At 43.7% G+C, this 13,362-nt stretch overlaps 1 protein-coding gene across 3 annotated transcripts in view; it reads left to right on the top strand.

Moving 5' to 3' along the window:
* WWC2 (WW and C2 domain containing 2) overlaps positions 1-13,362 on the top strand; it is a 245,958-nt gene that overhangs the window by 180,574 nt on the left and 52,022 nt on the right. For all 3 annotated transcript variants that reach the window (XM_075610722.1, XM_075610741.1, XM_075610733.1), the window contains 3 exons: positions 1,859-2,101; positions 3,646-3,735; positions 4,877-5,478. In XM_075610722.1, coding sequence (XP_075466837.1) covers positions 1,859-2,101; positions 3,646-3,735; positions 4,877-5,478 — 935 coding nt within the window. The remainder of the gene's footprint in view (positions 1-1,858; positions 2,102-3,645; positions 3,736-4,876; positions 5,479-13,362) is intronic.

Here is a 13,362-nt window from a genome sequence, read left to right as displayed (position 1 = left end):
TCAGCACCTTTTGGTTTAAGCCGGGCATCCAAGATACATTCACTCTTATTATTACTGTATCGAATTTGCGATTAACACATTGTGGAGTTGGCCCTTTTTTTCTGTCCAACAGTGGTTTATTTGTGGTAATAAACCATTTTCTGCTTGAGAGATGAGCAAAGTAATGCATTGAAAACCCCTAGCAGAACCAATATAGTTCCATAATACATTTGCCACTTGATTTAACCCCTACGGACTCTTTTTATGCTGGAAGGGACTCTTTGGCCACAATGGGGTTACACATTCAAATATCAAACCGATGTTTCAAAACCGCTAGAGAGGCTGGTACACTAATGTTTGCAATAGTAAAAACCCCAGACCCTTTCATGGCATAGCCACCATTTTTAAAATCTGCTTAATCATTGAGAGCAGCACTTTGAAGAGGGATTTTTGTTGTTGTTGTAACGTTTCCCTGTTCAGCTGCTATTTGTACCCGTTCTGCCAGCAAGATTGGATATTAGAGGATGTGCGCCTGGCAACCCGATTGCCAGTGCATTATGAGTACACTGCTATCATATGACGCATGACATTCTCTTTATTGAGAGGTTTGGGTCAGGTCACCCTCCCAGTAATGCAGTCAACTATCGAGTCAAAAGGCAGGACTGTGGTCTCCCAGAGATGAATAGAGGGCGATCAGCCTCTCAATGCACTTTTGTTCAATTCATGTAACAAACTTTTTTTTCTAAAGGAATGGCTGCTTTAATCTGAATGTATTTTTATTTTTTCAAATGTTGGCTAAAAACTCTAAATCCAAATAGCGTAACTAAAAAAAAATGGTATGACTTGAATATAAAATACATCCTGCTATTTTCAAAGGCATTATATGTCTGATTATTAAAAAAAAAAAAAAAAAAAGTCCACATCTGAAAGATATCTACACAACTGTTCCTCTTAACATGCAGTACAACCTGCATATAATCAGAAGCCTGTAGAGCTATTGGAAATGTACAAATGGGGAGAAAATAGCATTCATTGTAGGAAGCGGGCAGTGGTTCCCACTTATCAAAGTAAATAACAGCAGAACTTAGGTTAGAGAGCAGATGTTATAAATATCCAGTAATATACTAGCCATCTGCAGGGTGTATGGTGCTTACTGCATTAGCAGGTTTATAATCACAGCAATCAATTTTGGTCGTACATATCCAATAGGTTGGATTGGCTGTGATAAAAATGAATAAAGACACAATGTGTTTTTTTTTTCTTCACTCCGCTTTTGTCTGTTCTGAAATAATTTCTGAAGTCGAAGCTCTAAAGGATTGTGCGTTTTGAATGAATAGAAGTAGAAAGCATATCTCTTTCTTACTTTACATCTGCAATCCTAGGCTTCCTCGTGGTGCTTTTTAACCCGTTATACTTTTAGTCTGAGATCTAAATAATTGGGGATTTTGACATATGGTTGCCCAATTGGGATCTGTTATTGGAAGACCCCCCTTGCCATGTTGCTGGTTTCAACATTAGGCTTTATTTTGACAAGCTTTAATATGGAAATAGTTTTAAAAAAAATGTAAAAAAATTACTTTGTCTTGGCATTAATGGTATCTTTTTAAATACAGTATATGTTTTATTCTTAAGAGTCTGGTATTAGCAGGTAGCATTTTCTCTTTTAGAGTATTACATTTAGTGATTCTTTAATATGACTCATATTGATTGTATTCATGCGATAACTACATATGCATTGTGTATAAAACCTTTCTCTTTGGAAAATAGTCTGTTTCACATACCCATGTCCAACACCGCCATCAACCTCTTATATCTGCTAAATTCAAATGATCTATGTTCTACGTGACAAGCGAGTTCATGTCTTCACCTGTCTTTGCAGCATGGCCAATCTGAAGATTGAACTGGCAAAGTTGGACAGTGAGGCCTGGCCCGGGGCGTTGGACATAGAGAAGGAGAAGCTAATGCTGATCAACGAGAAGGAGGAGCTCCTGAAAGAACTTCAGTTTGTAACTCCTCGTAAACGCACTCAGGATGAAATGGAGCGGCTGGAAGCAGAGAGAAGACGACTGGAAGAGGACCTCCTGTCTGTGAAGAGCACACCTAGCCAAGCACTTGCTGAGCGGTAGGTTACCTCCTCTGCTTGGCACTATGATTTTATATGATGTACTGTGTAGTCTCTCGTTAGAATGAAATGATCATTCCTTCATTATCATTGTGGGGGATCTGTGCATTATAGCATAATTGCATATAGTTGACAAGTGTTAAATTAAGAACGTATATTAATCCAGAGATTGGGCCACGCTGAATAAAGATGGATTTGCTCTTAATCTTCAGAAAAAAATACATTACAATTGATTGAGAAGTACATCCGAACATATGAGCATGTTTGTGTCACCCACAATGTAAATGGGTAAAAAAAAGAAAAAAACGGGTTTCTTTTTTTTTTTAGTTGGTTCATTTGTGTGTGTCTACTGAGCTCACTTATCCCCCTGAAGTAAAAATGCAATGTTGTTTTCTCTTTCTGTGGAATGGGCAGACCATGTACATTCATGTATTTGTTTTGCAATGCCTTTTATTGGAAGTTATTTAAAAATCGATACAAATATAGTTTAGCTGTAGCCTTAAGAACAGACCCGTGAAGTTGAAAATTGCACTTAGTTGGTGATGTTGGGGTGGCCCAACTCCCCCAATCCTAATTTCACCAACTTCTTCCCCACCACAACGTAACAAGCTCCCCCCCACCCCCCATCCCAAGGTTACCAACTCCCCCCATGTCACTGTCTTCCCTCCCTATGTCACGATTACCAGTAAACATGCCCACCTTCTCCTTCCATTATGATAAAGCAGAAGTGGTGCGGTTTTCCTGAGGGGTTTCATTTTATTGCAACTTTACTAGAAGTCGTATTGCCCCTTAACCCCTCCGTTGCCAGGAAGTTGGCAACTGAGGAGTTATAGCAGTGCATCACCCTCTGTCCTCCTCAATGTTCCCACCATGTTCCAGCTGCCTGTGCCCAGGGAAAGGACACAGCTAAGCCCATATCAGACAGGTATCTGTAGCAATAAATGATTCACTGTTCAGATCTATAATATACAGTTTGTTTGCAGCATAAAATCAATATCTTATCTTAAAAAAAAAAAAAAAAGATTGCACTTATTTATTATTTTTGTAGTAATGACGGTCCTGTCGCAACATGGAATAAACTTACTGTATATGAAATATTTATTTTCTTTTTTTTAGACATTTATTCTGTTTTTGGTGTTGATCATCATGGCAACAGGGATTGCCAATGGAGATGCATAAATAATATATAATTAGCTGATATCTGAGTAACAACAATTTAGTATTTAAATCTGACGCAAGTATTAATTTGCTTGCGTTTTTAATAGGCCAGGACGTTAATTTCCCAACTCCTTAGATTTCTTTGGTACAGTACATGACGTCTGGTAATTTTGCCAGGCATATTTTCTGTTCTGACTTCCAATGAGGTCCACAATTCTCCACTATATTTATTGAACTGCAAACCCTTCTTAAACATTTGTGGATTCTTTTCTCTGCCATATAGAAGTTCTGGACACACACACACACACATTGCTAACAAGCTGACCTGTACGATTGAGAAAAGATTGATTGACTGCGTACATTTTAACAATGTCTGTTTAATTCAGATTGAAACTTCAGGAGAAGAAGAAAGAGCTAGTAAAGAAACTGGGAGAGGCTACAAAATTAGCCACTTATTTGCATTCACAACTTAAAAGGTAGGTCAGTGGCATATTTGCATTAAATCGAATGCACATGGATGTACTGTACTGTATGACGTTTTCTTCTGAGCTGTTATCTTTGTGGTTTTGAGTCAGATACATGCGGGTGCAAAAGAATTTGTGGTCCTAAATGAATGGACGTATGTCCCTGTCTTGCTTAAGATGTGTTTTCATTCCATTGTATATGTGATAAAACACTTCAGTGCAGGAGGCGTTTACAACCTTGGCACAAAATGTACAGAGCGTCAAGTAGAATCATACAAGACTTGTACAGTGTTTGACTTCAAAGGTTGGATACATAATCCCCATTGCAACTTCATTGCAACTTTAGTTGTACACTGGCCTGCTCTATGGTTTGTTCCAGAAATGAATTATGCCATGTATTGTGCCAAGGCAGGAATAGCTACATCTATCAGACGTTACCTTTGCACAAGGCCTGTCAGAAAGAGTGTACCAACAACACATAAATTTAACTCGCAATATGTTTATTTCCCGTTAATGAACATTAAGCACTAATAGTATAATAATGATGTGTTCTCTAGGCTTCATCTTTTATAGCAAAATAAATATGTACATAAAGTTTGGAGCGCTAATTAGGTTTGACAAGCTTCTTCATTACAGCCTGAATAATCACCAGGGCTTTGTCAATATGAGGCATATTATCTTCCAAGGTTTTTATTTTGGTTTTCAGTATTGTGCACTGTTGGATGGAGCAATATCTCTGCAGTGTGCTGCATGCTTCTCTGTTAGCTGTCCTTACTTCCAGTAATTATTAAAGTTAAGATTTACATTCAGGAATCCAGTGCACAAAGCATCCTGTTATCAGTTGGGTAACCCTCTTAACATATAAACTGCAAACCCACATCTGTTCTAGCTAATATCCTGGTTTCCTTGATTCTCACACCTAAACTGTTCCCTGTTCCCTTCTCCTAATCCCACTTTTATCTTACCTTGTCTTTCACGGTTTGTGTTGCACCATTACCATGGCACATCACCTGCATAGATTTGCTGATCCTACACACACACACATCTCTTTGAATGTGCCTTCACAGAGGAGAAAGCAAATTCAAACCGCCTTATGAATATTCCTTATTTATGTTTCAGTAATGACATTGTATTCTTGTGTTGATTTTTATAGCCTCTCAGCCAGCACACTGTCGGTGTCTTCAGGAAGCAGCCTGGGCTCGCTAGCTTCCAGTCGTGGGTCCTTGAATACATCCAGCCGTGGGTCTCTCAATTCCCTGAGCTCCACTGACCTCTACTACAACCAAGGAGATCCTGTAACAGACTTGGACTATCAATACAAACTGGACTTCCTCCTGCAAGAGAAGAGTGGTTACATTCCATCTGGGCCCATCACCACAATCCACGAAAATGAAGTGGTCCTTTGCCATGGCAGGACGGACTATACCAACTCACCTACTGCACAACAGGACCCACAAGAGGCCAAACCGCCTAAATCTGTGACCTCGCTCTCCTCCCGATCTTCACTTTCATCGTTATCCCCGCCGGGTTCTCCCCTGGTTTTGGAAGGAGCTTTCTCCTTGTCCACTCAGGACTCTCTCAGCACAGACTTTGATGGCTGTGAACTTCCTGGAGTGCTAGCAGAACTGAGCCTCTGTGAAATCCAGCATTCGTTGGACCCTGATACTAGAGCAGCCTCATCTTTGACCGATGGGAAATATATTGTGGAAAACACCAGGCAGAAAGCATTAGCAACATTACATGAAGCAAATTCAGGTAAAATTAATTTCACAATTCTTAACAGTAAAGTTTTTGGAAAAAGCAGAATTTTGTGTTTGGGATTCTACCCCCATAATATGTGTGTATACATACCTATATAACAGGGCTGGTCAAACACGTGGCCCACTGGTCGCATTCGGCCCGCAAGGTGTTATCATGCGGCCCGAACCCGCTCAGCAGACAAACCACGTCAGGAAGGCGGACAAGTGCCCTGGGGAGACGAGGTAGTTGTGCTGGGGAGAAAGAGGTGGAGAGGTGCTCCAGAGAGAGGGACAGTGAGGTGTGCTGGGGAGAAAGAGGTGGAGAGGGAGGTGCTCCAGAGAGAGGGACAGTGAGGTGTGCTGGGGAGAGGGAGAGTGAGGTGCGCTGGGGAGAGGGAGAGTGAGGTGCGCTGGGAAGAGGGAGAGTGAGGTGCGCTGGGAAGAGGGAGAGTGAGGTGCGCTGGGGAGAGGGAGAGTGAGGTGCGCTGGGGAGAGGGAGAGTGAGGTGAGCTGGGGAGAGGGAGAGTGAGGTGAGCTGGGGAGAGGGAGAGTGAGGTGCGCTGGGGAGAGGGAGAGTGAGGTGCGCTGGGGAGAGGGAGAGTGAGGTGAGCTGGGGAGAGGGAGAGTGAGGTGCGCTGGGGAGAGGGAGAGTGAGGTGCGCTGGGGAGAGGGAGAGTGAGGTGCGCTGGGGAGAGGGAGAGTGAGGTGCGCTGGGGAGAGGGAGAGTGAGGTGCGCTGGGGAGAGGGAGATTGAGGTGTGCTGGGGAGAGGGGAGATTGAGGTGTGCTGGGGAGAGGGAGACACAGCGAGAGGTGCTCTGGAGAGGGAGAGACAGCGAGAGGTGCTGGGAAAGAGGGGGCGAGGGATACCACTGACATATAAATATTTTTAATAAGGAAAGCTCAAGGAAAAAAAGTGTACGCGTAGGTTATAGTGTCTGATTTATTTTTTCCTTTCGATGCAGTCGAACTTAATTGGCCCCCAACCTATTCTGAGTTTGAAGGACCTGCTATATAACTATACATGTAAAGAATTAGAATAAAGATGATAGAATCCAGAGAATTAAGATAATGCAGGGACACAAATACCGGTTATTTAAAATAATCATTAAGGAAAATTAAATCCCCCCAAGGTATTTCCAGTATAACTGAAACGCTACAATGTACAGTAAACCTGCTAATGGCCGGGCCGGAAACATTCATTATAGGAAGTTGGTGGCGAGAGATATAGGGGGAATAGCCCACGGATCTGGAGGGCTGAATTAATGTTGATGGTCTGGATCACAACAGTCTTTGTTTCAAGAAAATAATGGCCCAGGAGCCACTTGCGTAACGGTGTTAATGCATGTGGCACATTAGCCGCCTCTCGGTGAACGCTGAACTTTTACTGCAGCAGCTTAAGTGTTGAGGATAAACTACAATGTTGCTGTGTGTGTGCTTTGAAGACCACATAGGTCCATTGTTTAGATTTGCCCATCTAATGATCTAATTAGAGTGGAAATAGCAGAGGGTATGTGTTATTATGCAAATACAAACAAAAGCAGACTAAGCGACTGTGAAGCAGTTAGTGCTTCATGCCTGATGAGCAGCAGTTTTCAAAACCTGTATCACTTTCTGGGGAAAAAAAAAAGAGAGAGAGAATGTGGAGCTTGATTTCTTATTGAATAGACCCCCTACTGCATGAAAGCAGTGTGAAATTAATACCCAAGCTTATTTAGGGTAATTTGTGTTTTCTCAAAAAAAAAAGAGATCGCAAGTAGTCTTTCTTGTGTTTATATGTTTATTGTACTGCTCTGCCATCTACTGACCAAAACATGTGTTGCTTACTATTACAAATAGATACCATAATGGGACAAACGTATCCTTTGTGTGTATGGCTACACATTTTGTTCTTTGTGCCCTTTTGCTGCACATATCCTGCTTGTTAATTATTAACCCCTTATCAACCTATTGAGCCCCTTCCTCATCCCTCCCTTAGCTGCACTTGCGCATGCGCAATGTATGACAAAATGTGTTGTAAAGTTACCATTTCAACCAGTATAGTTTAGAATTTGTGCATAATTGTTGCTTGGTCCAAATATTAGTTTTGTCAGGAGAGTTGCTGGTAACTTCCAAAAGATTATTAAAGCAGTAGTTCAAGCAATATCCTACATGTTTTTTTTGTTTTTGTTTTAAATACATCAGTTCTGTACTATGAGAAAATACTTGTAGCATTTAAAAAAAAAAATGTTTGAAATACATTTTTAATGTTTCTAATGTAGGAAGCATTTCCAAAGTGACAGCCCCTTCCCCTTCTGATAGGCTCTGGCTCTTGAGCCCCACCCTCTCTATAGCAGTGCACCAATTGTATTTAGTAACTGCCCAGTCAATCATATTCCATGGCTACATTTCCCACAATGCTATGCAAGAACTGAACTAAATAACCCGGAGCAGGCGATCAATCTGCATTTTAGCTAATCACTTGTCAGTGTGCAGATTATATTGATGCACATATTGAATGAGAAAAAATATATATATATATATATATATATATTTTTTTTTTAAATGGCAGCTTTAACAAAAATAATACTATTCATAATACTATTCGTTCAAATCTATTACCTCTAAGAATAATATATTGTCACTATTGTTGTGAAACTATAGTTCAGACAATTTGGCTGCAGGTATAAGTATTTGGTAAGTATATAGTTGTTCGCTTTTAACAACATCTTTTGCAAATGTTATTCTATTGATCAGCGAACTAATCAATAAGATGTCGACAAAGATAAATATGTTGTGTAATTGTTATATTTTAGAATATTGCATTCCTCCTTTTTCCTTTTCTGTGACTTACATTTTCATATCTATTCCCTGATCTCTTGAATTGTCTGTATTCCTCCAAAGTATTACATCAAGAAGGGTTTGGGAAACTCATCTAATGAATTTTCCACTACAGAGTGCTACCGCTGAGGTCATGTTTTGTCATTCTGTCCTCTTGCAGAGGTAATGCAGCTCTCTCTAACAGACAGCTTGTGACGTTGAATGAAATGAATGCTTAATGCCAGCTCTGATCCCACCCCCTTCACTCTGTGCAATGACTGGGTAAATGCATATGGCAAAGTCTAATTTCCTGTGCATAGCATAAATATATATATATGTAGCCCTGTTTCCTATTGAATACAGTATGCTACCAATGCTGTGTAACCTGTTGGCTCGCAGGGACTGAGCCTCTGCCACGGAGAGCCCCTCAGGTATTGCTTACGGAGGTACTCGTCCATTTGGGCGGCTGTAACATACTTATGGTGAAGTAAGGGCCCCAATGCTATCTGTACTCGATGGATGTAGGCCGACAAGTCTTCCCCTTCCTTCTGGTTAATGGCATAGTACTTGGCCCACAGGGCCCCATCATGTGCTGCCACACCATAGGCCTCCGTCAAGAATTCGACGATCATCTGGGCGGTCAATTCAGGATGTTGCTCTCTATGAATGCTGACCAGAGTAGACGCTGGGTGCCTCAAACATTCCATGAAGCGTTGGGGTTTTCCGCATCCGTACAGGACCACTCCTCCATTACGCCCCTGGTGTGTTCTTTCCATGGGTCTATTCCATCTGCCCCCGTTGGGACGGGCAGGGTCCCTGAGAAGGCTTTCAATTTCCTGTAATTTTGGGAGTGGGTAGCCAGAGTGAGTGCTTCAACTAAGGGTGGTAAACTGGGTGGGGCGGTCAGCTGGCCTACCTTGTCGTTAAGTTTCTGCAGCATATCCCTACACAGCCCAGCTTCTTCGGACGCACTGGACCCCGGATAACTAAATTCTGACCGACAACTGCCCGCATCACTAGCCGGGTAATTGGCTGAGGCGGAAGTAGGACAATCTTCGCCAAGCACATCAGTGGGTATGTCCTGGAGTGGGTAGACAAAAGGGCTCCAGCCAGGGGGGGAATTGGGGAGCTGTAGGTATTGGGGAACAGCGGGCTCCAGTACCACTAAGTCTCTGCGACAATCAACTAGCACGGTGTTCCACTTGGCGTCTTGGTCTATGAGGACATCAATCAGGCGGGCTTTGGAGAAACCTGGCAGTTGTCTTAGGGCCGTTTGTAATGTCTCTAAGGGCAAGGCCATAGGAACTTGACTCACTGCCACCACGCGGCGGGCGTTTGCATCTGCTGTGCCCATTCTCGTACGCTCTGACGCGAGGGGAGAGACATTCTGGACAGGTGGCTGGGTGAATTTAGAGTTGGGGCACCCCAGGTCTTAATCTCAGCAGCACCTCCAAATGTAGCCCTGTTTCCTATTGAATACAGTACGCTACCAATGCTGTGTAACCTGTTGGCACGCAGGGACTGAGCCTCTGCCACGGAGAGCCTGGGGCAGTTTGTATTTAAGACTGATACCTCTTACTTGGTGCAGCGCCTCCACCTGCGATGGCTCCCAACAGAGTAGAAGTTGTTCCTCGCAGGACAATAATGTATTACACACACACACAGCATATAAAAGTAACCGATGGGTTTACTAACACAACCATAACCTTGCATATAATCAACAGGTGTCCCTCCCTAGAGGAGACACTATACAAATGCGTCTCGCAGGACGCGACCCCCTCCCCGTGTACCCACACTGTGTCCAGTTCCCACACTCAATATTGCCCCACTGTCAAAGTGAGGTATATGTGTGTGACTGCGCAGCCACTGTGTTCGGATACGAATATATGTATACAGTAGGTGCACTTCGGGCCTGCTAAAGAACTTCGCAAAGTATCAGACGACAGATGGATGTCCAGGAATACCTCCCAGGGCGATCCCACCCGGTTGGCTGTTCCTGCGCGACCAAGGTCTTAGCCCAGACCTCTGGTAAGATCCAGCAACAGTCTCTGAACATCTCACTCTTCCGCTGGGCTAAGGAGGGTGTGCCCTATCTGATGGCCAGTCCCTACTTCCGCTCCACTCTACGGGGACTCAGGGCCTAACTGGGCCGGGGTATTAGGCCTAGTGTAGGGGCTACCGACCTCCCCACACGCAGAGCTCCTTCCCCTTCCTCCTCCTGCTCGGTTCTACCCGGCGTGCTCCCCTGTGCAACCTTCTACACCTTCCTCCTGCTAGTCCAGCCGCCCTATAGGCTCCTTGGCGTCACCTGGTCTCGCTATGGTTGCTGGGACTCGTAGTCCCGTGCGCTCCACCCTATAGGAGCAGCTCCTCTTTCGCGGGCTTTCGCAACACCTTCCTGCGCATGCGCGACCTCTGTTCCCTCACCACCTCCACGGGCTCACAGCGCATGCACGAACACCAACATGGCGGCGCCCTAATGATCGGGTCACTGCGGAGGCTCTGATGTACAGAAGCACTCCCTGCACACTGCAACCTTCCCTATTCTCCCAGCATGCGGAGATAAGGCTAAACCTGGGGGACCTGGCTATATATATATATATATATATATATATATATATATATATATATATATAGCCAGGTCCCCCAGGTTTAGCCTTATATATATATATATATATATATATATATATATATATATATATATATATAGCCAGGTCCCCCAGGTTTAGCCATATATATATATATATATATATATATATATATATATATATATATATATATATATATATATATATATACACACACACACACACTTAGGTCCGGAAATAATTGGACACTGATACAAGTTTTGTTATTTTGGCTGTGTACCAAAATAAATTCAAGTTACCGTTAAATAATGAATATGAGCTTAAAGCTTTAATTTGAGGGTATTCACATCCAAATTGGAGGAAGGGTTTAGGAATTACATCTCTTTAATATGTAGCCCCCTCTTTTTCAAGGGACCACAAGTAATTGGACAATTGATTCAAAAGCTGTTTCATGGACAGGTGTGGGCTATTCCTTTGTTATTTCAGCATCAATTAAGCAGGTAAAAGGTCTGGAGTTGATTCCAGGTGTGGCATTCACATTTGGAAGCTGTTCCTGTGAACCCACAACATGTGGTCAAAGGAGCTCTCAATCCAAGTGAAACAGGGCATCCTTAGGCTGCAAAAAAAAAAGAAAATCCATCAGAGAGATAGCAGGAACATTAGGAGTGGCCAAATCAACAGTTTGGTACATTCTGAAAAAAAAAACAATGCACTGGTGAGCTCTGCAACACAAAAAGGCCGGAACGTCCATGATCCATCCCAATGTTATGTAACGGGTTTTCCCCCTCCCCAATCTCACATTGGCCCGGGTAGTCTAACCAGTCCCCATTACGTGTTCGTGTCTGGTGGTGCACCTGTAGGCAACAGGGCTCCTGAGTCTCCCGCTTGATGGTATTAGGGGATGTCATCCAGACAGGCAGCTGAGGTAGTGTGTGCGAGTCCTACCTATATCCAGTGCAGCGCCTCCACCTCATCAGGATCTGTGCTTCCGCAGGGAGATGGTCTTGGTGAGGAACTCCGTCTTGGTGGTGCCATCCACTGCTGAGTAACTTCACACTCACACAGTGGAGGTATATTCGAACAGGGCATCTTTATTGATGGTTGGTATGGGCAAGCTGCCCCTCACAGATAACAGCTCAACCACTCATCTCCTTGCAGCATTCCATTAGGAAGGTCCCTTCTCTAATAGATCTGCTTTCCACCTCTACTCTTAAAGAGATTCTCCAGCTTCTCTGGCTGCTGTCAGCTCCTCTCTTGAGCTGCTTTGTCTCTCTCAGCTCCTCTAACTCTGCTGCGTATGCTCACTGACTCACAGCTAGCAGGAGACACTGCAACATTGTTGCAGACCTTCACGTGCCTCTCAGTGAACAGAGCAGCACAACAACAGGAAACTGAACTCCTAACTTTAGGCAGTGCTGTGTCTTATATCTCCCCCCGGAGAACAAACATGCTCTGTATCACTAAGTGGGAACACACTGCATGTTGTCACTTCCTTTGGGGACATATGACACCTCACCAGGGTGTGAGGGCAAACCTCATTGATAGCATGCTGGCAATCCTGCATACTTACCAGGGTTACTGCCAACATGAGAAAGAGATATGTACACCAATCCTAGACTGGCTACATTCTCCCCCTGGTGGAATCCCAACGTCCTCGCTTGGGACCTAAATTTGCGGAACCTTCCTTCAGGTAGCACTGCAAAACATAACAACACATTATTACAGTACATATCTTTTCTTATAACCATAATAACAGACACATCCTAACGTAGATGTGTAACAACCAGAATTACCCCCTGCTGTAGTATCCATTACTGGTACCCCTATACCCTCTTAAGGTGGCTTACGTACAGCATGGTCCACTGGGCTTAGAGCATCAATGCGGTAACACTCTAGGTGACATACTGGACACCCACAATCAGCCCAAAATTCTGGCATGGATGCTGATGGACCGAAAGGATCATGCCCATACATCTCCCTAAGGCATCTCCTGGAGATGTAGCATATCCCCTCTTGACTACACCACGTCTCATCTAACCCGCCAGGATCCCAATTTTCTGCATCAAGGGACCCCATTTCGAATGTAATTTCGCCCTCCCATAGATGGTGAAAATCAAGTAACCCCTTTTGGCGATTCCTAATAACTCTGTCCGCCAGTGGAGGCACATAGGGGGTTCCCTGGGCTATAGGCACATATTGAGCAACATTACCCAAATTCCCAGATGAAACTCCCAAAGTTCCTGGAGACCCAAAATTTGACCCAATGCTCTTAGAATCACACCCCACCACAACAGTACGATTGTCATCATTAGGGCTGTATAACATTCTTTGCATAGCCATTTTCCTCCCCGATCCCTCATCAGAGGTAAAACAGTCACCCCAGTCTAGATTTTCCCCAGTCCATTCTTCAGAAGTGGCTCGGGACTCCCCAGACAACCCTTGGCTAGACTGGGACCCGTAGGAAAAAGTGACAGGGGCAGGGATTTTAACTATGGCCGGGGATTGGGCATAGGG

The sequence above is a fragment of the Ascaphus truei genome, chromosome 1 (genome assembly GCF_040206685.1).
Source record: "Ascaphus truei isolate aAscTru1 chromosome 1, aAscTru1.hap1, whole genome shotgun sequence".
Lineage (NCBI taxonomy): Eukaryota > Metazoa > Chordata > Amphibia > Anura > Ascaphidae > Ascaphus > Ascaphus truei.
Note: the sequence above shows the minus strand (reverse complement) of the source record. Positions and strands in the feature narration are given on the sequence as shown.